Source organism: Strix aluco, chromosome 4 (genome assembly GCF_031877795.1).
Source record: "Strix aluco isolate bStrAlu1 chromosome 4, bStrAlu1.hap1, whole genome shotgun sequence".
NCBI classification, from domain to species: Eukaryota; Metazoa; Chordata; class Aves; order Strigiformes; family Strigidae; genus Strix; species Strix aluco.
Genome location: NC_133934.1, coordinates 767,691 through 794,058, shown reverse-complemented (window position 1 = coordinate 794,058; position 26,368 = coordinate 767,691). Strand labels below are relative to the sequence as shown.

Here is a 26,368-nt window from a genome sequence, read left to right as displayed (position 1 = left end):
GGAGAGGGGGGAAGACCCCGCTCAGTTTAACACCTTTCCAGCCCTTGCTGAAAACCTTTCACATAACAAGAGGCTGCGAAGGAGCCATTGCTTCCCCACTCCTCCTCCTCCTCTTAAGGGGAGAACCATGAATTTGTGCCTTGATTCCCAAAAACAGGGAGAAGGATCAGTCCTGGGTTGTGCCTTGTCTCGGGCCTCTGCAGGCCAAGTCCTCCTTGGTGACTCTGCAATACTGCAGTGGCCTTAATAAAGTCAAACTGCAGCTCCTGGGCCATGTACAGTGGGATATCACCTCCTCCCTGGGCCAAAACACCCTTTCCATGCTTTAAACCAGAGTTTTCTCTAAAAAGCACTCTTCTGCCCCCAAAGATGCCAGTTAGACAGGCACAAGTTGATGCCCAGGATATTGCAGGTGTCAGCATTGGGATCTTTTTGCACAAACAAGAAAATGCCTCCCCCAGCATTCAGTGATATTTTCTCCTTGCTGGCAGAGGCTGATTTTGCACTTCCAGCTGGAGCACCCCTCGCCCGCCGAGGCGTGAGCCGTGGTGCGAAACGCTGGGCGCTGTGTGTATGATATTGTCTCCCTCTAGTGACTCCAGCCCCGAACCGCAGAGATGTAACCAGCACAACTGCTCCTCCAGCCCAAGGAGCAGCTGGAAGGTCAGGACAGAGCCTCTCTGGCTGCGATGGACTGTGCTGCTCCCAGCCTGCACGTGTTTGGTTTGCTGCAAGCAGCAAAGGGCACTCACTCAAGGCCAAGCTTAATGTGGATAGGTTGCAGGGCTGGGCACAACCTGCAGCCTTTGGGTCAGAGCCAGGCTTAGGAAAGGTGCAGAGCCAATGTGGACAGTAAAGTAAGGAGGATGGGGACATACCCATCACCCAGTCCTGGCCTCCATGATAACCCCCACCCGGATATGTTCATGACCTCCAACTCCACCTCTTGCTCTGGATAAAGGAAAGCCATTTGGAACCCCGAAGCAGCCCGTTACCTTACCCAGTTCAGAGAGGATGTACTCTTGCTCCCTGAAGATGACCCGGTCAGACTTGTAGGTGGGAGCCTTGTAGCTGTGCTGCAGGGAGAAGAGGTGAAGCAGCTGGGAAGGACGGAGTTGGTCTCGCCATTGGTTGGGTCCAGAGCTGAAACCAAACGAGGGGGAAAACAGCAGCTCAACACATGAGGAAACATCTTCCAGCCTCAACATAGGGCAGCAGCAGCGTTGTACTGAAGAGGGCTGGTCTAAGGAAGGTGCAGCTCGCTCTGAGTCTGTGTTCGCTGGTGAATGGGGCTGCACATCCCACAGGCCACTCAGCCCCCGCCTGCAGGGCTGGGGTGCCCTGATAGCCCCCCCAGACCCACCACATCACCTTTCAGCTGGCCCTGTGCATGGGGGGTGTCCTCACCACGGTGGGCCCAAGAGGCATCAGGGATGTAACAGGATCTCCCCAAGGACATTTATGTTATTTGAAGCATTTCATGGAGGAGCACCAGGGCTCAGGGAAGTTGCTCAAATGTGGGGCTTCCCTGGTGTCTTAAGACATATCTCTGCGGTGAAGTACAGCACCGCTCAGGTCCCTCCGGGACAGCCCTGGGACAGCAGACCCCTGGGCTGAGACATCGCCCTGGTCCCCATGGCCAGCTCTGCACCTCACAGCCCTGGCAGCTAGAGACCCACTGCCCGAGCCCGCAGAGGTACGCACACGCAGTAGGTTTGGGGGAGGCCGCAGCGCGCCCCGTATTTTGACAGGAACCGGTTCTCCAGGTCTATGACGGTCTCCCCAATCTTCTCATCCTTCGACAGGAGGTCGTAGTCGTAGAGCGTGATCTTCAGGTCCTTCTCCAGGGGCAGAGTGCAGCTCAGCTCGAACATCCTGCACAAGGGAGGCCAAGAAATACCCATGAGATGGAGGTTCACTCTGCTGAGAGCCCCACAGGGAATGGACCCGCAGACCATCTCAACCCACCAGTGCCAGGAAGGACCGTACACCCACTGCACATCTTTGTCACACTGGTCCGGTACTATCTGTGCTGTGTTGTACTGGCTTAGCTTGTGGATATGCAACTAAGTAAGCCTGCCTTGGGTTTACTTTTGCCTGGTTGAATTATTCTCAAACAAACTTTTCCCCTGCTTAGTTTCTCCATCTGCTGACTGGACGTGATGGTGGTCACTGCAATATCCAGGGAAAAAGAGCAGCAGGTGAGAGTCAGGAATCATCATTGCCATGGAATTTGAAAGGGGGAGAAATGACAGCTTTGGAAAACCATCTGCTCTTTGAGCCCAAAGAGCAAAAGTCTAAAACAGGAATCAAGCCTGCCTGAGCCAAGCCTGTGGTCAGAGACTGACCCTCAAAGACTCCTTGTCCTGTCCTCCTGGCCCTAAACACCTTTCTTCTGTGCTGTCTCCTCTGCCATCATTACACCACAGTCCACATACTGACATAAAATAAAGCAAGAGCAAACCTTCCTCTCCCTCCTCAAATCAAGGTCAGCAAGAGACAAAGCACCAAGACCCTGCCAAAACACAACACCCCGATCCAGACCGAGCCGGTGCTCGTGGATGCTGCCACGTGGAAGGTGGTACGATTGGGTGAGCAGGACGGTCTGGGTCTGGCCGAGCCCTACAAGGAGCCCCTCCACCTGCTGCTGAAAGGCAGGCAATGCTGGGGAGAAACACGATGCCCATTCCCACCGCCAGCACCCACCCCGCAGCAGCTTTTAAGGAGGGGAAGTGAGTGATTATGCCACCAATTAAGAGTGCAGGAGGAACTGGGGTCAGCAGAAAGTAATTAGCTAAAGCTGGACAGCAGCCAGCCGCCCAGGGAAAAGCTCGTGAAATGGGAGGTTTAATAGCCGCCAGCAGCCAGGACCTCGGTTTTACATCTTGCTTTAAAGACCGGGTGGGAGGTGCAGCAGGCTGTCTAGACGGCCTCTGGCTGGGAGCCAGGCTTGGCAAAGGAGGACTTGCTCAGCCTAGCAGAGCTCACCGGGGTCTGGCTGTGGGCTCTGCAACAGGGCAGTAGGTCCTGGCCCACCAGGGACCAGGGCTCCCTTATGCTAGATGGGAGGCAACCACTTTGCGTTCTCCATAGGAAAGGCAGAGCTGGCCTCTCCATTTGGCAGAAGAGGAGTAAAGGCCTCCTCTGATGCACACTGTCCTCTGAGGCCTCATCAGTGTCACCCTCGCCACCCCTCTCCTTCCTCCATCCTTGCAGATGGTGTATCTTCCTCTCCATCTTGCTTTGTTGGGAAGGTATCATGGCATTGACAGCCTGAGCTGGTGAGAGCCACCTAAGAAAACCAGCTGGACATCATGTGGAGCAGGGCTTGTCCCCTGTTTGGGCTGAAGCATAACCCCCTATGTCTAATGCCAGCTCTCCTGGGAGACCAAAGTCCTATTGACACGTGGAGCCTGAGCACCAGGTTTTCCTCCATCCCCCTCCACTTTGCCTGGTCCCTGTGGTGCTTTCCAGCTTTGATGAATACACTTTTCTGAAAACAACATTATCTTTTGCCCTTTATCACAAGTTTGTGGCCCTACTGCGAAGCAAACAACACAACCAGTCCATATCACGTTTATAGATAATTCTTTTTCAAAGCATCTGATTTTGGGGCTTCCCATGCCACAGCCTAATCAAACAGGTCTCCATTCATCATGTCTTTTCTTCATACATTTAACCAAAGTGCCTAAATGAGGAGCAGAGTTTCCCCAGACTCTCTACCATCAGTGGGATGAGGTAGATGCCTCCACAGGGGAATCTCAGGTCTAAACGACCCTCCCGATGTCTCCATTGATGATAGAGCAGGCCCAGTCCATACTCCACAGCTCATAAGTCCCAGAGAGAAGATGAGCACAAGCCATGGTGGGAAGGACGATGGTCAACGCAAGGCCAGACTCACTTCAGCAATGTTGAGCATGAGCCAAGAGCACACCAAGGGAATCATAGCATGGTTTGGGTTGGCAGGGACCTTTAAAGGTCATCTAGTCCAACCCTGCTGCCATGAGCAGGGACATCTTCAACTAGATCAGGTTGCTCTGAGCCCCATCCAACCTGGCCCTGAATGTAGGGTGGCATGGGAATGTAGGGTGGCCCAGCCCTATTCCCTCAATATGACATTAAAAACTCCCATGGACTCCAGATAGAACCAAAACTTACTTTCCAAAGACAGGCTCCAGCGTACACGGGAGGTAATTTTCTTGGTCATTAATGGATTTCTTTCCCACTGAAATCTTCACATAGGGATCACACTGAAGATGGGCATGAAAATAAACGCAAGAAAGAGTCATTGCACAGTAATATTGATGGTGAAGGAATAACTCTGCCTCTCCCTGTCCCACTAACTACAGATCTGTGACCATCAGCAAGCAGGATCTTCCCCCGCCCTTGACTAATGCCTGTTTTCAAGGATAGGACAGTCTGACCACTAACTACAAACCTGTGTCTATCAGCAAGAGCTACCTGCACTGCAATTCTGTTTTGAGGGTGACCAAGGGACCAGTTAGCAGTGCAGGACAAGAGTCCAAGCCCTTCTGAGGCCAAGGGGATGGAAAAGCAATAAAAGAGCATGAAAAAAGCTACTTATGGCTTCTTGAATGGACTGGGCTTGCTCTGAAGTCCTCAGGATGTTCCCGTTCTCAGCTGAGTCACCTATTTTGGGCTTCCATCAAGGACATAATTTTTTAAGTTTGAGGTCTACTCAAAAATAGATTTACAAATGCAGGGGACTAAAATGTCAAAGGAAAAACATTTTGTTTCAAAAAATGTGGCTCAAACCATTTATTTCCAAGATGTTGCAACAAATTTAAAAAAAAAAAAAAAGGAAGCATACTTTAACATAAAGCCTCATTGTGCATCTAAAACTTGTATCAGATATTTTTACATTTTTAGCAAGTTTTTAAGCTTCTCTCTCACAACTGAAACTATTCAGGGAAACCAGCATAAATTTGAAAAGTGGTTAAATTAACTCAAGTCAGCATTTTTGCTAGGGGGAAAAAAAAAAAAAGAAAAAAACCAGCTTCACCTAAAAGATGTCACCCAGACCCACCATCCTGGCTCACATTAAAATAAAAAAAAGGCAAAGATATTGGCTAGTTATGCTCCCTGGGAAAAACACGCAGGCCAAGATCCTCATCACTTTTCCTTGACCTGCAGATTTTTTTAAGAAGCAAAGGATGGAAAAGCAGTGCTCAGGGAAGGTGAGGATGGACTGGGCACCCAGGGCTCTCCTTTTGTCTCCCTTTGACTGTGATGAGCTTTAGGAGACATCACAGCACAGGGGGGAAGACTGCGGGTCAAACTTGGATTAGTTTTGGTTTTCAGTGTAGAAAAAGCATTTTTTCTACTCCTTTTGGATCTGCAGGAGTCTCTGATGACAGATTTCTAAGAAATTGAAAACTTTCATTCCAAGTTCATTTTCAAAAACTGGGCAGACTAAAAAAGCAGGGGTTTTTTGTTCATGTCTAAATATTTCCCACACTTTTTTTTAACTTTTTCCTTATTTTACAGTGGAACAAAGAGTTAAGAAGGATTTTTCCCTGAATTTTTTTGCAAAGTGAAACAAAATGAACATTTTCTTTTTGAACCAACACTGAATTTTTCTTCCAGACTGGCAAAGCTTTGCAAAAAGCAGTCATGTGAAAGACATAATTTTGTTTCATCTGGAACCAAAATAGAAAAGAAAAAAAAAAAAACCAAACCACTTATTTAGCTGTTTTAACTAGCCCTACTGAAAAATCCCTCAGGATGGAGGAAGAGTTGGCTCCTGGGAGTCACAGATGTTGTAATGGAGGCAGAAAGAAGGGGTAAATTTTCTCCTTTTTGCTGTCACCATTATTTCTAAATTTTAAGCCATATATGCAAATTTTGATCAATTAGGGCTGACCCGCTGAAAGAGCCCACCCCATGAGCCAGCACTGAGATCCATCAGAGCTTTCCCCAGCAGGATACCTTCCCATTGGCATCCTTGGGTTGGAGATTGAAGGCCCGGATGATGTAGACCCTGACGAGACACTCCTGGGGTCCTCTGGCCGGCAGCTGGTGGAACTGCCGAGGTGGCACTGGGACTCGCGGGTCATCCGGGAGAGGGTAAATTTTGAACGAACCCTGTAAAGGAGGGACAAGTTCAGCTGCACTTGCACACCCACACGTGCAAATGGGTCTCGTGTGAGCAGGCTTGCAACAACAATCTGCGTGGTTGCAGAGGGTCACAGAATCACAGAATGGTTTGGGTTGGAAGGGACTTTTCAGGGTCATCTAGTCCAACCTCCTCCAGTGAGCAGGGACATCTTCAACAAGATCAGGTTGCTCAGAGCCCCGTCCAACCTGGCTTTGAATGTTTCCAGGGATGGAGCATCTACAACTACAACAGTGCTGAGGACAGAGCCCAGACCCCGGTCTACTAGACCAGACCATGTCCCACCAGGCTCTCCATGGTCGAGGGAGCCAGGAGCGGGGTGGTGAGATGAGCTGCCTGTATCATTCAGCCCTTGCTTGAACATCAATGCAAACTGTGCTATATCTCTGCGCAGAGCCCCTCCAGCCTGTTCATCCATTACCTCTTCTACTTCACTCTCATTTGACCCTTCAATTTATTAAATAGGTGAGAAGCAGCCTTGCTGATAATGAGAACTAGCCCCCCTCAAAGGTTTAGGCTGGGATTTTAGCTGCAGGGACAATTTTAAGGGTTCCTGAACAAAGCAGCTGATTTCTGAGAGGGGGACTGGAGGAGGAGAGAGAAAATGCAAAAATTTACAAGTGTTTTATTCACCAGAGCTTATTTCCTCCCAGTGAAGTGGCAGGAATCAGTCTCTGGGTATTGTTTGAGGGAGGAGACTGCTGAATAAGAGCAGGTATAAAAAAAAAGAAAAAGCTAGAAAAATTTAATCCTTCTTCTCTTGCAAATAGGCTAAAGGTTAAAAAGAGCAAAGGATGCATCGTTCCTCTGCACTGGACAGACACCCCCAAAGAGAGAGCTCTGAGCACCATCAGTGCTCACACATGCTCCCACCACCGCCCTGGAGGAAAAAGATGTTCCATTGCTTACATCCAGGGTTGATTTCAGATGGGGTTTTGCTCCAGGATGATGGCACAGCCTAGTTTGGGCCTAGACTGAGTTTGAAGCACACAAAGCACTCACTGCTGGGAATACAGCAGCCAGATCTGCACAGGCAGGTTGTTCAGACTGGGGCCAGTGATCTGATTTTGTAGCCCATTTCTCACTGATGTCCTACCCAAAAATAGTCAATTGACATCATCCCACTCAGCAGCAAGACCTTCCTCCCAGCAGCGTGTGTTCCCGGGTACAGGTAGAAAGAGAAACCATCACACCTTGAACTCCCCCACCACTGAGGGGTCATCATTCGAGTCCTGCGACCGGCCACGATACAGCTTGAAGGTGTGGCAGAAGTCGGAGAGATGCTCAAAGTCCTCCACGTTCTCCAGCTCCGTCTCGTAGACCTGGGAGAGACAGAGGGGCGAGGGCAGGGACTGCTCCCGGCAGAAGGGGACCAGCAGCGTGTCCCCACCGATCTGGGACAAGGCTTGACCCAAGCTCCTCGGTCCTGAGGAAATACCACAGAGTCCTGGGAGCTGTAACCCTTGTTGTCCCCCAGGAGTATGCTGAAAAAATGACCTTTGGCAACCCTACAATAAATAACAGCACATCACAGAAGACCCAGACTGAGCCAAGGTCTTGCAGAGGGTTTTTCATCAGCCAAAGAGACCTTCCTTCTGGGAACGGTTTCCTTAAGACCAGACAAGGTCTTCCCCATTTTAGTCCTATTTGGGCCTCTACATTAATTTTAGCACTTCTTGTAACCGGGTACCTAAATCTTCCCTGTCCCTACACAATCTCTGGTTTTCCTTGTTGCTCCTAAACACTTTTCAGGGTGGCAGTTCCCCATCTCCCCTGCCACTTAGAAAAGTGACAATTTCTTGAAGGCTGCAAAGTGGAAAGTTACCAGAAAGGATTTTGCAAAGAAAATTGAGTTTTCAGAATAGTTATTTTTAAAACAAAAGTACCTGCTCTCTGGGAAAAACTATCTTTTTTTTTTTTTTTCCCCTGGAAGAAAAACAGCCTAAACACTTAAAAAAATCAAAGCTTGTGGAAAAACATCATGGAGAGTGCAGGTCCAATGAGCCAGAACCAACTGAGGTCACTTACCTTCAGGGTGTCAAAGCCCTTCTCTAAATAGCAGCCACATTTTTCCCTCTCTCCTGTGGAAGCATAGAATTTGCTCCACCAGTCAATGAATTCTTCCTCCTGCAGCAAGGGATACCAGCATTACACATCTCCACCAGCAGACCCCAGCGATCAACAACAGCAGCATCTCCCGTAATTGCTAGAGGAGAACTTCTGCCCTGTGCACCCACCCCACGGCACAGCCTGGGTTCGGCGGGTTTCCATCCCGCAGAGGTGATGAAGTTGTCATGAACCCAACCTGCAGCAAATCACTCCCTGGTTTCAAGGTGCTTTTGGGATGCTTCCAGCCCAAATCCAGCTGTTACAGCCACAGCAACACCGTGGATCTGGACCTGTCAGCAGAGAGGATGATTCTCCATGGGAGGATGAGGCAGAGCTCACAAGAAACTTGGAGCATTTTTAGGCCAGGGGCAGATTTTGGCCATTTGGGTCATGGTCTTCCCAGGATGTCCGTGCAGGACCACACAGGGGATGAGACAAATTAACTCTCGTGCTAACGTGGTCCTGACAGCCTGAAATTCAAGCAGAATGTGAGGGCCACTCTTAAACTCAGCCCCTGCTTTAGGCTTTGCCTGGAAGGTTTTGGGGTTTGTGGGTTGGGGATTGGCTTTCTGGTTTGTGTCCTGGCACCATCCAACCTCCCCATCCAAAGAAATCACATGGGCAAACAAATAAATGCATAAAATGCAGATACTTCCACTAAAAAAAAATGGTCCTCAGGTGCTACACCTCTCTTGGGAAGAGCATAACTCTTTTCTCGTGGATATTAAACACAGAAATGGGCAAAATTTGTACAACCTCAGCCTCACAGCCCACAGCCCACAGCCACAACACCATTAAGGAGCATTTGCCTCATCTGCTATGCAAACTGGATTTCAGCTCCAAGGATGCTGTTCCAAGAAGAAAGCCGGCTGCCGGCTTCAGCAAATGTATATATTTTATAAGAGCACCATTTTTGAAATTTATACAAGCAAAGATGAAGGGGCTTTGACTGTGATTCATGAAACATTCCTGAAAAATAATGATGTCTTATTTTAGAAGTCCACAAAATTCCATCACACTGACCTAATGGAGGAATCATAATAGAGGTTTATTGGATTTATATTTTAAGCCAACGGTGCAGGCTTTAAATTGCTGTCTTGAATAGACATTGTTTTTAATAGAAATATTACATAAATTAACTCTGAGGCCTCTGCTGCCTCCCTTTTTTTTTGAAAAAAAAAAAAAAAATTGCCTTTCATCGCTTCCCCTGTTTTATTGTTTAAAAAGCTACACTCTGACCATCATGGCTTTATTACGACATTCCACAGGTACTGAGTTACAAAGAAAGCACTTAAACTAATCTGACGACTTACCCATGGTATCTTCTGCAGCCCCAAGACAAAGAATTTGGTTAGATAATTTTTGCTGATTTCTACTGATGTTACAAAAAGAAAAGGGGGGGGAAGAAAAAAAAAAGGAGGCAAGGGGAGCAGCTGGAATGTTAATAGTGAGGGGTATTAATCCATTTGCTTGCAAATGGGAAAGCCAGGGAAAGCAACGGCTCCCCCCACACAAGCAACTGGATTTGGGGAATTCATTTAGCAACCAGGCGATAGTAAAATCACCTTCAGAGTTTTATCTTGGACACAGCACAGGAGGGTCCTCGGAGTCGGGGTCTGTGCCCTGAGCCTTGACGAAGATGGCTGAGGGACCTCAAGCATCCTGCATGCCGTGGGCATCCTGCAAGCCGGGGCTGCCGTGGGGCACACACCCACGGGTGAGCATCACTTGTGGATAAATCTCACATCAAGTGACTGAAGCCTAAAATTTTAGCTTAGGGACAAGCTCACTCAGATGCGGTGAGCTGCTGTCAGAGTTATTTGCTGTCTCCCCATCCCCGTTCACTCCCTCTTCCCTCACGACCACCGCTCCCAGAGTAGGGACCACCATAACATGGGCTGGCACCTGCATCCCAAATTCCCCAAGACTGGAGTCAGGATTGCAAACAACTCTCCCATTCCACACTGACCTAAGGTCAAGACCTTTTAAGCTCCAGAGTGCCCAGCTTTGGCATTTTCTGCTAAAATGGTCAACACTTATCACAGGAGCAATGGAAGAGGGTCCAGGACCATTTCACCAGGCAAGAGCCTGAATGGAACCACTTCATCAGTTTTCCAGAAGCTCTGGGAGCATCCAGGAAGGGCAGCAGGAGACCCCCTTCCAGGGGGGGCATGCCAGAAGAGAGGAATGTCTTATGGCCAAAAGCATGGCATTTCCAAAAATAAAGAAATTCAATTTTTTTTAAAAAAAAGCCTTTAAAACCAGAATTTCACCAGCAGGCTGCAACTTCCCACTTGAAACATTTCTGGGATTATGGCTTGGACACAGCAAAAGCACTTAGACACATGCTTAACTTCAATCGAGTGTGCAAATCCCTCTGAAGTCAATGAGGCTCTTCAGACGCAGCCTTAAGGGCATTCTGGATCAGGCCTTCGGTTCAGCAGAGCCAGCAGCCGCCGTTTACTTACCACCTTCAGATAATAGGGAAGGAGGTTTAAGCTGAGCCTGATCTCCATGTAGGACTTTCACCCAGGGCTATGCACATTGCTGTTGAGGGTATTGAAATTTTTCCCTCCCCTGGACCCCAGAATGCAGACCTGTGTCCTCCTGCCCGCTCTTGGGATGTTTTCAATCTCATTTTGTTTCACCCGGAGGCGAATGCACCAGATTTAACCTCGTTTTTGTCAGGGAGGCTGAGCCAGAGCGATTTTCTCCCCACTGCCTGTCCCATCAGATGCATTCCCAGATGGGGATAGCAGGAGTCTGGGCTTGTCCAGCACAATCTAATTTTCACAAAACATGTTGAAATGGCCATTTGGGTCTGGAGCAAAAGGAGGTGTGGAAACCTGAGAAGCTGCCACACAACGGACATAGTGGCTTCTGGTGAAACTTAGTCCTTATCATCATCAGCTTACAGGTGGGGGAAACTGAGGCAGGGAGAGGTTAAGGTCCAGACAGCAAAGCCAGGAGAGCAGAGCAGGCATGAGCCAACTGAAGCCTTAATACTTGCTCTCCTAGTGATTACACACTACTCCCTGTGGGAATATAGATAATTATAGCAATAATAAATACTGCCTCTAAAGAAGCTAAGCCACTGCTTCAGTCTCAAATGCACTCGCACCTCACATCTGGGAGGCAGATTTCCTGCTATGGGGAAGCTCTGCAGCTGGGGTGAGAAGATCCTTCTAGAAACAGCCTGGACATTTATAGATGCAGCTCCCCAGCTGTTTGTTACCACGCTTTTGTGGGAGATGACACCCTGCATCTCAGCCTTGGAGAGGGTGGTGTTAGCTCCAGTGCAAAGGCAGCCTGGTCAGCTCAGCTCATTACCCGACTAAACTAACCCAGCCCAGCCCTGTCCTCCTGCGGGCGCAGAAAACTCCAGCGGAGAGGCCATGGCAAACAGCTGGGGAACGCAAAAATGTCTTTAAACACTGCAGCTGCGCTCCTTGGGGTTTTCTGACCACATCCTAAATCCCTCGGCTGCTCTGTCTAGCATCGCTCCAGAGGTCGGCACGCCCAGGCAGGAAACCGAGCGGCTCGTTGCTGCAGGACAGATCCTCACGACGGTTCTGCAATGAAACGGCTGCAGCCAGGCCCACCAGCCACCCAGCACCCAAGCAAGGTGCCAGCTATCCCCACGCCAGGGAGGCATGTCAGCTTCTGCTGCCCAAGGGGCTCCATCACCTACAAATGCAGCCCAGGAGCAGTTGCAAAAGTGCCCGGGAGGCAGGAAAAATCAGATTTTCCTGCTGGGAGGCCAAGACAGTGGGGTGGAGGTGTCACCAACGGGGCTTGGGACCTGGCACCTGCCAGACCTTGGGAGCTGGAGGAAGCTTTTTCCATGTTATCAACCTCCCCATGCCCTTAAACTCCAACTGCTTCCCTAAGAGGGACTTGTCTTTGCGTTAGCCTTGGGTTAACCTGGTCCTTCCACCTGCTTCCCTCAAGCTGTGCCAGGGTCCTGCAGCAGCTCTGAACAGGGCTGGAGGGAGGAGAAAAACCCCACACTCCCACACAGGGAGGCTACAAGAGGACTTGGCTTATCCTTCCATGAACCCCCAAGGTGTGAACTGTCAGCTGTTCATAAAGAGAAATCATACATTTATGGCTGTGTCACCTCTCCTTTTTTTCACCATACTATTAATTTTGCTCAGAAGTGGACAAAACTCTTTGTTTTCAGTGGGTTTTTTCCACCCTGTTCAATCAGCCTACATTTAGCCACGTTCACTCGAAGGCAGCCACCTGCACACCTTCTTGCCACCACTTTTCCTCTGTCCCATGGCTTGTATTTGGGGATGCTTTCCCCTGAAACCTTGGCTGGTAGAAAGCCAGCTTGCCATGCAGATTGGTCTGCGGGGGCTTTCCCCCAGCGCCCATGGCAGTGCCATGGTCCATCCCCCAAGCGTCCACAAAACACCAGGAGAAAAAAAAAAAAAAAAAACAGCAAGAACGTGCCGGGGGGCAACACCGGGCTGCAGAGCGGGTTGGCGACCGTTTTCAGCAGGAGATATCCAACACCAAGAGCTCTTCCAACTAACAGTAACAGGATAAGCCATAAAATATGTGCTCTGATTTGGAACTAGCAAACACAGCAAATAACCAATTATTCCAAATAGTTTACAGATTTTGACTTTTTGTTTTTGGCTTGGGTTGGCTTTGCTAACTTGTCATTTGATGGGTTATTTGTATTTCTTACAACCAAAGCATCGCAAGCCAAAATAATGGTATGAATAACTGCATAGAAAGCACCTTATAGTGCTTCTCGGGGGAGAACAGAGGCTCCTCGCTGCAGTTTCACAGCTCAGAGGTGTCTGAGGGCTCCTGGTGAGTTCCTCTCCTCTGGAGATGCCCAGGAACCTCCTGTCTTCTGCTACTGCTCCAACAAGCTAAGGCTGGTGGAGAGGAGATCTTGCCAGACCATTTCACAGCTGGGAATGTAGGGCCTGCGTGGGCATTAACCACGCGGGGGGGGGGTCCTCTGCAAAGGGACAGCTCTCCTGGAAACCTGGGTCCCTCCACTCCCACCCACGCCAGGGCCTTCACACTAACCCCCCATTTTCACTCATCAGGGCTCGGAAGCTCATTTGTACTTCTCAGGAGGAGGGGCCTGTGTGCCCTGTCGATCCTGAGCAGGGTGGGGAGACAGGGACAGGAACACCCTGCCAAGGGGGATTAGGGCCCTCAAAGCCTCCTGGTGGCAGACAGGTGCTTTGCAAAAGGCAGTGTATCCTTCCCAAATATACCATCCTTATTCTTTGCTTGCATAAGCAGCTTTCTGGTAATTCCCAGTTGTATCTGTTGATGTTTTAAACATTCTGATTCTTCAGAAGCATTTCTGCATTTTCCTCTTGCCCTGAACAATAAATCAATAACAATTTATCACTAATACTACCCTGGCATGCAGTAATCCCCCTCAGGATTGGGATCGCGTTGTGCTGTGCTCTGTAGAAAAGGAGAAGGATGGAAAACTGCCCCAAACAGTTTCCATTTAAATATTGCTCTTAAGGCAGGTACCAAAACCAGGCCAAAGGCATAGAGAGTTTTACAGTCCCTTGTTTGTAAAGGGATCCCGGTGTGACCAGCTCTGGTGGTGGCATCTATACTGCATCTCCTTGAGCTTAGCAAGAGGTGCATTGCACCTTCTGCTGACCACGTCTATGGGCTCTCCTCTGTCTTGCAGTCCCCTGCGCTTTCACAAATTAAGACCCTTAGGGTCACCAGGATCTCATCCTGAACACTCTCAGGCCGGCTTTGGTGGGTATTGTGGCAGAGACACGGAGGGCGATGGCACCTCCATCCTCGGAGAGCTTCGAGGGGACACCGCCAAGCCCAGGTGGGGCTCTCAGGATGGTTTAACAGTTTGAAAGGGGGATTTGCAGGACAACAAAGAATGGATCCTGTGGATAATTACAGAGGGGATTGTGTGGATAATTACAGAGTGCTTCTCCCAAGCAGGGAGGGGGAAATGGCTCATGAAAGAGCTTATTTTGACATTTGAAGAAGTTGTGAGGCTCTCTTTCACCCTCTGAACATGATTGAATCACTTGAACTCCTGAGGGATGAGCCAGGATTTCAGCTGGTGGGAAGGGGACAGATCTGGAGCAGAGAGGTGGGTCTATGAGACATCGGAGTTGCAAAACTGTCTCATTTTGCTTGTGCCAAAGATTCTCAGCAGGGACAAGAGAGGGACAAAGGGCCAACTCCTGACTTTGTCTAGGAGGACTTTGGCAACAGCAGAACCAGAGGAGTGTAAAGAGAGGCCAGATTAGGAAGGGTTTATGAACTAGGTTATAAACAATTGCAGATTAAAGGCTCGGATTTGTGCAGGCTCCAGGCAGAGCCTGAAGCATCAGCTCTGGCCACCCTGACCTGACATCCCCACCACACTATCACATCTCCCCAGCCTTTACCTCCCGGGTGAGGGTAGGGGATTGATGCCACAGGGAGCAGAGATGATGCCCATTGCCCTCCTCAATGGCTCCCCAGGTACCCCTGGCAATGCCTGCCCCATTTTCCAGAGCTGTTTGTAGTTCTGAGGATTTTCGAGGTTTTCACAGCACACTGAGGCCACACTGCTGGGGAGGCAGAAAACCCACAAGTTCCAGATGAAGAGAAAAAAAAAAAAAACACGTCTTGTGGAGTCCACTGAGGAGATGGGTAGATCTATAAGCTCAAGTCTCCATGAGGGGCAAGCCCACAGTCTCCCACCACATCCCCCTTCCTCCAGGTCATTAATGCCACAGTCGGAGGCAGAACCCAGCGAAGTTCAGGAGCTCCCTCACACACTCCACACCGGGCTGGATATTTTTGGCTGTAAAAGCTTTTTTCCTAATATTTAACCAGCTGCAGCCCCTATGCCTCATTCCACAGCTCCTGCTTTCGTGCAAAGCTCCACAGCTATAAAGGAGAAGGAGACGGGAAGGAAGACGTGCACAGGCCATCTCGGTGACCTCCTTTCCAAAACAGGATGGTTTCCCCCAGGAGGCGTCAGCAGCTCTCTGCGACGTGAGGTTTATTACATTTAATCACATTCTTGTAGGGTCTTGGTGAAGGCCAGGAGAATGGGTTTATTACTGTCTAATATTCTGTTCCTTTTATTTTAAATTAATGGTTTGCAGCTTTTTTCTGTCTTTTTTTTTCCCCCTAAATTTTATTTGAACTAAAACAAAAACATATTCACGTAAATTAAAAATGCTGATGAACAGAGGGAAGAGGGAGGCTATTTATGGAGCTTTTGTTTCCATACTCCACATCCCAGCGCAGCCACCCATCTGTCTTCTCTGGGCGACAGAGGAAGCCGCATCAGTGAACAATATTATGTGGGTACAGAGGATAAATGGGGTACTGGAGAGATGTGTGTAGGCCCAACAAAGCACATATCTATGTTACGGAGAGAAAGGTTGGACATTAAACGTGCCTCCAACCCTATGCCAAGACCTACAAAGATGCCCATCAGGGGCTTCTGCATGCAAAATTTACAGCTGTCATGAAGCTGCAACCCATCTCTTACTCACATGCTCTGCTTGCTCGATTTTTACGTTGTTTTCAGCAATGAAAGCCAAATTTATCTTCCCTTCCATCCTGCATGGTCAGACCTCGAGGGGAGACTGTTCCTCCCAACGGCACAGTATAAATAACACCTTCAAGTTGACCTTCTTCCAAAACTCTGGGCCGACTCACCGGTGGTTTACATCCCAGGGCGGAAGCACGCGGGCACTGCTCCGGGTTTGACCAGTGGGAAGGAATCGCTGTTTATTGCAGCGAAGAAGTGGAAAGCAACGCAACTAATTCTGGCCTGAAACACGCAGGAGGGATGTGCATGGCTCTCAGCAGGAACTGTCCTGTAACTCATGGGCTGGTATCAAGAGGGATCTAAGAGGGGTGAAGAGCCCCAGGGTCACAACCCTGAATTTGGGGCATGAAGAAGAATTGCTCCTCTGGAGTGTCAGCCCTCAGAAAGCAAAGCAGATTCACTGCCCTTCTTACAAAAGTCAGGAACATCCCAAACATCTGATTTTTCTTATGAAAAGTGCACGAAGGGAGCAGGAGACACTTTGCAAGGAGGGATCTGTCACTGCTTGGGCATCTCCCTCATCCCCGCGCTTTGAGGGCACCAGGCTGTACGCCTGCAAAAAACAGGACTGTGCAAAGTCCTGCTGATGAGATGAAACCTTCCCTGGGGTGAAACCCTTCTCCTCGTGGAAGGTCAACACCCCCTCAGTTCAACCTAGACCAACACGATGCCTAGGACTTGTCACGGTCCCTGAGCTAGAACACAGAGGAACACAGAAGTCCCATCAAGTCCTTAATTATGCCACTGCAGTCACCCAGGACACACCATCTCCACTGAGTACCAGGCTCTGCTGGTGTGCACAGAGGAGCCAGAAGCTGTCGGGGAGACACCTGACCTCAAGCATGTACAGAATTCTGCTGACTCTGCAAGGACAAGAGGGAGGAAGCTTCCTCATCCCTCCTCCCAAAACAGACCGTCATTTCTTTGGCATGAACGAAAATGATCGCTGAAGTGCACACACATCTGTAGTGAGATGAAATTTCCATTTTTCTAGGACAGCAGGGGGATCTTTCACAACAAGAAATGCCTCCATTTCTGCAGATCTTTATATATATATATATATATATGCACATCTATCATTCATAAAACCCATTAATCAAGCAAGTAAGTTAGAAATTAAGCAATACATACATGAGGCTGGGCCCGAGAAGCTGGTATGTTAATTAATGCTGAGCTGGTCATACCCTCTGCAAGCTACAAATTAAAATGATTGGTTGTCAATGGGGTTAGAGAAACAATGTTTAACATACATCAGCAAAAGCACAATTTAGGAGAAATAAAATGAATGAACCCGAACAGTGCCACCTTCCCCCTCCCCTGGGTTATAAGGTTGGGGTCTCCCCAGTCAAGGCACCCTTGGCGCGAGAGCAGGGTTTGGGTTTTCACTGATGTTCATCAAATGGGACAGGGTTTGAATGGTCGCAGAGAATAAATGGGGTATTAAAGGGAAACTGCAGCAAAAATCCACGTTACTGAAAAGCTGTTAACATTTCTCAGCGCAGGACGGGATCTCCTGTGGGCACTGGGCGCTTGCAAACGCAGCGAGTCAAGTTCATCGCAGAAGCCAGGGAGGGATCTGACCCAGGGTGGTTTTTGACAGAAAGGGATTAGGAGAGCTCAGGACCAAGGTCTGGTACAAATGAAACGCTGAGCACAAGCTTGTCGATGGCAAACCAAGAGCTGCTGTCACCTACCCCTGCCCTGGGCAGCAAGCGGCAGCTCTGCTTCTGCCTTGCAAAGTGTGTTTCCTTCGAGATGGAGAAGGGGGAGAAATAAGATATTCTCACCAGAAAATAGCTGGTTTTGAGCATCAGGCCAAGCCTGACAGCGCTCCCCCTGCTCACCAGCTCGGGCTGGGCCCTGAACATGCTGCTTTTGACCCCATCGAACCAGACCTGCAACAGACCTCGGGTCAAGCTGAAAACACTGAATTTACAGCTGCTTCATGGGGGGAGGATTCCCCCGGGCTCAGTTCCCACTAGGACACCCATGCAACTCTGGGAGGGTAGTGGGAGACAGCTCCTCTGCGACTGTTTTATCAACAAGCAGAAGGAACAAATATCTGCTCATCCCTTGGGACTGCAGTTGGGCCTCATGGTTGTCCTTCCCAATCTGCTTCCCATGGGGATGAGGACCCAGGAAAGAGTGTGGAGAACAAGAGGAGGCTGCGGGGGCAGAGTGGGCAGGAATAAGGGCTGAGCCAGCAGCCACTTACATGTGCTCAGCCCCTGCAAATCCCTACTCCGGGTGCATCTCCCAGAGAAGCAAACTAAAAGGGCTTAGCCAAGGAGACCTTGCTACAGAAAAATTGCTTTTCTATGAGTTTTAGGAGCTTCTTTCCTCACACTCAGTAACCATGATGTTTCCAGTTCATGTGCACATAGACTTGTTTTAAACGGGCCTCAGGCTGAACTTCTCACCCCACTTGAACAAGATGGACAACACGCTCAGCAACCTCAGAGCAGAGGGGTTTCGTGTCTGTTTGTTTTCTCTATTTCAGATGAGGACAACAAAGTGATCCTTTGTTCCAGTCATCCATCAGAGGAGGGACCAAAGCCAGGCTTGGCAAGGAAGGAGAAAGGCTTTGGAGCCACACAATGAAACACACCCATGCACACATGCACGGGCAGGAACAATCCTGGCTCCTGCTTCCAAGGTCACCACGGGAAGAGCAAGTGGTACGGAGTCTGCGGCCCCGGGCACAAGCTCCTGGCCTGGGATCCCTCGCCTTTCCCAGGGAGAAGGGGTAGGATGGACTCTGCAGACTGGGACTCCTCCTTCACCCTCCAAATCTGGCCCCAGAGGGGAGCAGAGAGGGGTGGAGGGACCCCGATGGCTGCGGGGTGTCAGAAAAAGTCACCCCAACCCCATGTCTGTCACCAGGAGAGGCTGGGCATGGGAGGAACAGCATTCAGGGCCAAACTTTAGAGATTAGGGAGGGAGATGGTGGGAATTTTGGTTTGGCTATCCATGAACAACCTCCCTCCTCCCTCTGCTCCCCAAACAAAGGGCAAAAGTGAAAGACAAACAAAGAAACAGAGAAGAATTAATCTGGGGTCAGACTGAATAACTCAATTCATTGCAGGGTGTTTTGTTTGCGAAATGTTTGTTTCAGTAAAGAAATGTCAAAGTCTTCCACTTTAAAACTGCCGCAGCGAAGTGTTTTGGCTTTTGGAACGTCCTTCTCCCCCTTCTCGTCCTTTCACCACCCATTTAAACTGTTCCCCAAGTTTGCTCTGAGTTTGTAGATGCTTTCAATAGGTTTTCAACTGCCCCAGGGAACAAAGTATCGCAGAGGTGGGGTTCTCTGTCTCACTCCTTCCTTTGGGACCTCTGCAGCCCCCGTGCCAATCCACCACCGCTGCCCCCCGAGCAGCAAACGCTGTGTATACCTGCCTAAAAGTGTGTGTGTCCCCATCCAGAGCTTTTTGTCCCCAAAAGGCTGATCTGAGCAGGTTTGGTAACATCATGATGAAGTCCCTGTAAGGACTGGGAGAGACGCAGCCCCGCAGAGCTCCGTCGACCTCCGTGTTTCCCTGGGGGGAAAGACCTGAGCTGCTCCACACGTACCAGCCGCGGGAGCATCGCAGGAAACCCGGCTCATAACTTGTTGCCCGCAACTATTTTTGGGAAAGAAGGCCCTGCCTTCAGGTCTGAGGACATTGCTAGGGAAATATTTTTCTGACCTTTGGTGGATGTTTTAAAATAAATAAAAATTACTTAATTCAACATGTGGTGTCATTTATTTTGCTTAAAGGAAAGTCAAACATGAGAAAAAGCTCACCTCACTTCACTTTGCAACCTAAGGCTGAGGGACCCCTGAGGTGCCTCCCTTTACCTTCACCTCCATCACTCATTGCCACAACCCTCCTCTTCCTCACAGGCACCATCAGAGGCCAGAAGGTTTTCACCTCTGTCCTCTGTAGCCACTGCCCATAAATGCCTTCCTGAATGTTTTGCTAATTGTTGGACCAAGCCTGAGTCCCCTAAGGATGAGGTCTGCAGCCGGGGAGGTGTGTTTTCTTACAGACAGACCTACTTCTGCACATCCCAGCCAAAAGCTGCCCCAGAAGCAAGTATCAAGAAGGAAAAGAAACCGAGGATCCCCTGCAGGCAACGCTCAGAAAGCGCTTTTGAACAGGCAGCCCATGGGAGAAGCCTTGGGGATCTCGCAGAGGATCAGCTGTCACCAACTTCTCCAAACCAGCACCAACCAGGACCACAGCTTCCTCCCCGCCGGGACTCAGCCCAGGATGCTCCGTGCCCATGGTTCCGGCAGCACCAAGAGAGGGACCAATGCTGCAGGAAGATGTGTCTTCCCCCACCTGCAGCCCCAAACCCAGTAACTGCTCTCCTTGCTCTGCAGCATCTCCAGGGTGGTGACAGGTCCTCCACCGAGAAGCAGTGGCAGAGAAACGCTGAGGATCTGGCTGCCAACAACCCTCTGTTCCCTGACAGGGGCCCCATTTTCTAGTTGTCACCTTCCAAAAATGCTTCTTTTTCCTCCAGATCAGTAGGAAACCTCATTTCCTCCTGTCAGAAGAGAGCCTGGCCACCAGGGCCACTAAGGGCCATCTCTAAGTTGCAGACCTCTAACTCTAGCAGAGTCATGTCCCTGCTGCTGGGGGCACACGAGGTTCCTGTGATGGATCCCAACCTGCTGTGGACATGACAGCGGGCCTGATTTTCAAAGCAAGTAGTGGAGAGCCAGCTGTACCAAAGATGAAACATTGATCCGTGTACCCCTCATGGTGTATGGGTCTCCGTCGGGACAAGGAGCACCCCAAAGTCTCAAGGAAGAACTTCAGAGCCAGGGAAAGAGCATTTTTCCATGAATTTGGATAGAAAGCGCACAAATTTCTGAAGAAGGGTGAGTGGCAGGGTGTAATTCAGACAAAAGATAGACAGACCTGCATCTGGCATGTCCTCAGAAGTACCTGCAGCTTCTGCCGGAGCACTCGGATATTGCGCTGACTTTAAAAACTGGTAACGAGCACAAAGTGTGTTTGGACAAGAGCATCCAGAGCAAAGCTTTGGAAAGGATGGGAGCTGGAGGAGGGTCAGGGACTGCTACTTTCCTTCCTCCCATCACAACCTGCTCACAGGGAATCCACCAGCCCAGCCCTGAGTGAGTGCAGGCAGCTGAAATGGGTCCCTTTGGCCCTTGGTGTGGCTCTCCCTCACCCTGCTCCTGCCTGGAGCTGCCTGTGCCGGGGTGGGAGGAGATGGAGGAGCAGGGCCAGATCCTGTGGCGCCTGCGGTGACGGGGTGCGGCTCACGAAGCAACGCTTTCCCCACGATGCACCACCACATCTGAGGAGGGGATTAATTCTTGTTTGCAATTTAAACAGCCCCACCGTGCCAGGGCACTGTGTACACACAATAACAGAGCCTCCGGCCTCGCTCCAAATTAGCCTAATGAGGAGCAGGTTTCGGGACAGGCTCGGAGGAGAAGCGGGTTGCCCCTCTCCTCCCACCTCTCCTGTCACCTTCTGCCACTTCTGACCACTCTGCAGACGTGATCAACACCCAGCACGGTGCTGAGCTGCGTGTGCAAGAGGTCCCTGCACACCACGATCCTGCTCTGCCTCCTAAACTACCCCAAAACACCCTGCCCAGCTGCCTTCACCTCTGGGCCAGCATCTCCAAGAGGTTCCCCAGTGATGGATGGGGCCAAAACACCACCTCAGCACTGATGGAGGTTCCTTAAATGTAGGTGCACACACATCTACCCAGCACCTATGATCTCTGGCTTGCACACCCCATGCCAGCAACAAGCACTTTCACAGTTAACGCTGGTCAAAAGATGGGGGGAAAAAAAAGCTTTGAAGGACAATTTTTCATTTTCTTTTCCAAACTAACTGCAATAAAAAAGGTGGAAGCTAAAAGAAATTTGAAATTCTGCCATTTTTGGCATGCAAATATAAGAAGAAGAGCCCTGGGTTTCTCTTTCTTGCCTTGCCCTCACCTCCAGGTGCAACAAAACCTGGGGAAAACAGGGAAACGGTGAATGGGTCTCGGGGGGAAGCACAGAAAGTGAATGAAGTGCTGCAAAATTAACATGAAAAACAGTCTTGTTTTTTCACCACTACAAAGTGCCCAAAGAAAAGAAAAAATTGTAAAAAAGATGCCTTTTCATTAAAAAGCCATGGCAATCTGATCAGAGCACTTCAAGCAACAGCAGGCACAGGCAGAGGCCAGGTAGGAAGTCCCCCCAACCTGCACCGCAGGGTGGGGGCACCCCAGGGTGCTCCCTCCATCCTGTCTGTACAGCAAAAACAGAGGAAATGGTGCAAACTGGGAGCCCCACCAGCCCCATAGAGCATGAATGTCCAACACAGCCTTGGCCAGGCACCTTCAGCACCGGTTCATTGAGGACCCCAACTCCACGCCAGCCCTGAGCTGAGGTCCCATGGTGGCCGCAGCCCCCTCACTGCACCCAGCAGAGCATTTGCCTGCAGCTCTCGTAAAGGATATTTATGGGAGGAAACTTTCCTCCCCTCACCTCCCTCAAAAAAGCAGCTACCGGGTTAATAAACCACTGGCAAAAAAAAGCAGGGGAATTTCCATTAAGCAGAGTAAAAGGGTAATTAGCGACCGGGGCTGAAAGCACCCTGCACCACGCAGCCAGGGCCGGTTCTAAGCACAAGCCCCGGCCATCCTGGCTCCCAGCGAGAAAGCAAATTTGGGTCAAAACACTGTGTTCCCAGAGGGAACTGCATTTCCCTCTTGTTATCTCCACCAAAGTCACGGGAGAAGAAGCAGAAGCGACTGCAGGTCTGAACCCTGCTGAAGGCGCAGAAAAATCAGGGGTGGGAAAGGGCGCTGGCAGATGAAGGTCAGAGGAAAGGAAATGTTTTATAAAATCAGTTGCATTTAACAAATGGTTTTGCCATCAGAAAAAGGCAGCAGAGGGCCAGCGTGGGGGCAGTTGTTCTGATGCTTTTGAAGAGCAGTATTGCGCATTGGAAGTGCTGCAGGTTGTTGTTTTGCTACACAACACCGTTTTGACTGAAAACTGACCAAAAAACAAAAAAAGGGGGAGAGTCTAAACTGTAGATTTCTGAATATGTCCAAAAAAAACCAAAATTAGTCAAACCAATTTGAAAGTTGGGTAGATTTTTCTATTAAAAAATAAGAAATGATCCCTTCGCAGCTTGCTGGCATTGCAGATGCAAAACCAGTCCACCCATCACTGCCCCATCTGTGGCTGTGGGTCAGGAGGGGGCCAGAAAAACCCTCTGTTGGGGGTCTTAGCCCACCGTCTCTGCAGAGGGTCTTGCAGCAAAGGGACATCACTTGCCCAGCATCATGAGATAAATCAGAGGTAAAGGCACGACCTGCACCCCAGCCCTCCTATGCACATTATTCCCTGATCCCCTTACTTTTCTCCCAACTGTTTTCTGAACTAGGCTAGAAAAAGGGGTTTTTTTTATTTGCAGAAGTGAAGGTTCCTCTTCCAAGACTCATTTTGGTGAGTTTTGTACAGACACGCTCCAGTTACTTTACTGATACAAGATGAAGCACAATTGTAAATTATTAAGACAAATCCGCAAATGGCAAGCAAACAGAAAGCCGATTAGGTTGTCAGTAGTATTTTCTGTCTGGAGTCACTTTTTCCTTTCGACGACACTATTTCACTTGGGCCAATATTTTTAAACTCCACTGTCCAGTTCCTAATTGATACTGAAGCACCTCAGGACAAGCCGCCAGCGTCCCAGGGAGCTGAGCATCCCAACGTCCCTCCTCTTGGCTGGTGGGGAACCCGAAAAGCCAGCTCTTTTGACCTGCCTCACTGCAAGGACTGCGGGGTGACCTTGCCAGAGAGCACCAACCTGGATCTCATCAGTGTTTGGGATAGGTAGGCATGAGCAGGGCCAGCTGCAGGCAAGACCACAACAGGCTGGAGTCCCACACCCACAGCTTTTGCCAAGCGCTGGCCAAAATCTTGATTTTTCCTTAATCCAAAGCCTGAAAGCCTTGAACTGGGCAGAGGTTGCAGCATGCAACGCGCACTCCTGCTTAAGCAATGCCTGCTCAGCCGCAGGGAGGACTTGCACAGCACAAACCTAAAGCAGACAATCTAGCAAGGAGAGAGGTGCAGCTCCAGCTCTGAATCTCCAGCTCTGAATCTCTGGGGACAGCCCAATACTGGGAGCCCAGTCTGAGCCCACCCTGGGACACGACCGCAGATATCTGACAGCACAGATCCGTGGATCATAAAGTCCTCGTGAATAGAAACACTGAGGTGCCACCAAGGAGAAGAATAAAGAGCAGAAGCATTGATGCCCAAATTCTCCATCTTGCTTTTATGTGAAAGACCAGGCAAGAGGCTTACCTGAAGGGCAGAGCTCTTACAGAAAGCTCAGGCTTTTCTAGCCCGGGGTGCCATGCAGCACCCACAACCTTTAAAACAGGGAGCAAGGAAATGCCAGCGCATGTTAAATACACCAAAGGGAATGGGAGACCATGAAAAGCTTCACCAAATGCCTCTGACAACACTTCCAGCTGCTCCTGAGCAGTCAGGCTCACCTACAGACTTGTGCATCACACACGCACATGTCAGCACTGGCAGGTCTCTGCCTCAGAGAGGACACATCTGCTGGCGAAGAAACCCGAGGTGTTATAGAAATGTGAAGCACCAGCAGGGCCAGTGTCACCGGTGTGGCCTGACCCACCTACAAGGGACAGCTGAGACCCCTCAAACTCATGGCACCGATGAGCTTGCTTCCTGCAACAGGAGCAGCACATCCCTCCCTCCCTGCTAAAGCCCGTAGGGGATATTCTGCAGTCACGGTCCCCACCATGACCCTCTGCAGAGTAACTGGAGCTGCTGAAAGCAGCGAGTGAGTTTGGGAGCAGCAAAGCATCCTGCAAACAAAGAGAAACCCGGGGAAAGGAGACCTGGCCGTGTGGTTGTGGTAAGGACAACAGAGCCACAGGGAACCTTCGCCTCCAGTGTGGCCGTGGGCAAACCGTCCCATCTGCCAGCACCAGTTCACCCTCTCCAGTGCTGGGGTAAGTCCCCTCAAGGCTGTCAGCTCTTGTCATTCCCAGAGACCATCCCGCACAGCAGAGCCCTATGGAGATGCACAAACCTTCTTCAGTCTCACACCAAACCACACATTTGAGGAAGAGATGCTGAAGGGAAGAGCCTGGCATGGGGAGTCTGGTGTTTCCCCCCCCAGAAAAGCAAATCTGACACCTCATATTAAACATGGGGGAGAAGGGTGAGTTTGTGGTTGTTCCTTGTGGTGTGGTGGAGGAGAGGGGGTGAAAACAGAGGTGGAAGCTGCAAAAGGAAGGGTACAACCAGACATGACCCCACATCCGCATCGCTCTCTACCCCCGCCCTGTACCTGCACAAGTTCCCCCATATCACACAAAGTAAGAAACAAGTGATGTTTTTCCCTACCTGGACAGGAATAAGAGGCTCTTTGTCGTCGATGTCAATGAGGACATCATCCCTGGGCGTGAGGCTCACATCATCTGCAACCAGAGCAAGCACGAGCATGACCAGGACATCCAGCTGTCGGAAACCCCAAAGCCAAACCACCTTGGGATCAACCTCCAGGACCAATCTCAACCTCGCCCAGAGCCTTCACACCAGCCAAAGCTCATGCTCATGCAGGTTGAACAGCTTGGCCAAGGGACAACCCATCTCACCAACCAACCCCAGAGCTGGACTCCTCCTTGGCACCTCCTGGGCTTTTTGTATCAGACCTACAGCTGGGGTGAGCTAAAAGTGATGCATAGAGCCACCCACAGCTCCTCCCAGAGACAGGCAGGGGTGTGCAGTCAGCATGGTCCTCGTGGCAGCACGTACCCGAGTGCTCCTGGGGACCGTCCGTCTCCTCTTGGTAGGGGTCACAGTAGAAATCCTCCAGCGAGCGGATGGTGCACTGCCCCACCACGGGCCTTCGGCCGAATGGCCTGTTGTCGATGATTTTGATGATGATGGGGGGGCTGTACAGGCTCTCCTTGGGTAAACGCTGTGGGCAGAGGGGAGGGACCACGTAACTACACAGAGCAGGGAGGGCAGCTGCTCTGCACCCCCCCAAAGGCTGAGCAGAACAGAATTAGCTTCACCATCAGATGCATTTTTTTATGGGACCTCCAGATGTCCTTCCCACCCAGCTCTGCTATGATCCCATCACTGCAGGGTGGGGACCAGGTCCTCACCACTTCCATGAAGAGCACGCAGATGTCAAAGTTGGGGTTCTTCTTGACATTCTTGATGACGCAGGACTGCACGAGCTGGCCTCCACACTCTACCAGCAGGCTGGGCGAGGTGACACTGGCCAGCTGGTAGCTCTTGAGGTTCCTCAGCCCCCAGGCCAGGACCTGAAGGGTGAGGGGAACAGACAGCAAAGACTGAGCCAAAGGTCTGCCTCCAGGTCTCTCACTGAGATTCTAAGCAACGGAGGTAAACCTGAAGGTTGGCCCACCATGAAGGAGAGATGAATCAACCATGTGGGACAGCCGGTGCTGGGAGAAGCCATGTTGTACAGCAAACATTTCTCTGTATGCACCAATACACCAGGTCC

General features: G+C 50.2%; 1 protein-coding gene across 9 annotated transcripts in view; it reads right to left on the bottom strand.

Annotated features, from left to right (window-relative positions):
• The window catches only part of DYSF (dysferlin), a 104,213-nt gene that overhangs the window by 30,984 nt on the left and 46,861 nt on the right, over positions 1 to 26,368 (bottom strand). For 5 of the 9 annotated variants that reach the window (XM_074821728.1, XM_074821730.1, XM_074821732.1 and 2 more), the window contains 10 exons: positions 26,004 to 26,165; positions 25,648 to 25,813; positions 25,237 to 25,310; positions 16,953 to 17,015; positions 8,165 to 8,263; positions 7,330 to 7,458; positions 5,950 to 6,105; positions 4,159 to 4,250; positions 1,705 to 1,875; positions 1,001 to 1,143 (listed from right to left, as the gene is read on the bottom strand). In XM_074821728.1, the coding sequence (XP_074677829.1) occupies positions 1,001 to 1,143; positions 1,705 to 1,875; positions 4,159 to 4,250; positions 5,950 to 6,105; positions 7,330 to 7,458; positions 8,165 to 8,263; positions 16,953 to 17,015; positions 25,237 to 25,310; positions 25,648 to 25,813; positions 26,004 to 26,165 (1,255 nt within the window). The remainder of the gene's footprint in view (positions 1 to 1,000; positions 1,144 to 1,704; positions 1,876 to 4,158; positions 4,251 to 5,949; positions 6,106 to 7,329; positions 7,459 to 8,164; positions 8,264 to 16,952; positions 17,016 to 25,236; positions 25,311 to 25,647; positions 25,814 to 26,003; positions 26,166 to 26,368) is intronic. The other 4 variants (XM_074821734.1, XM_074821736.1, XM_074821733.1 and 1 more) reach the window with 1 other exon arrangement.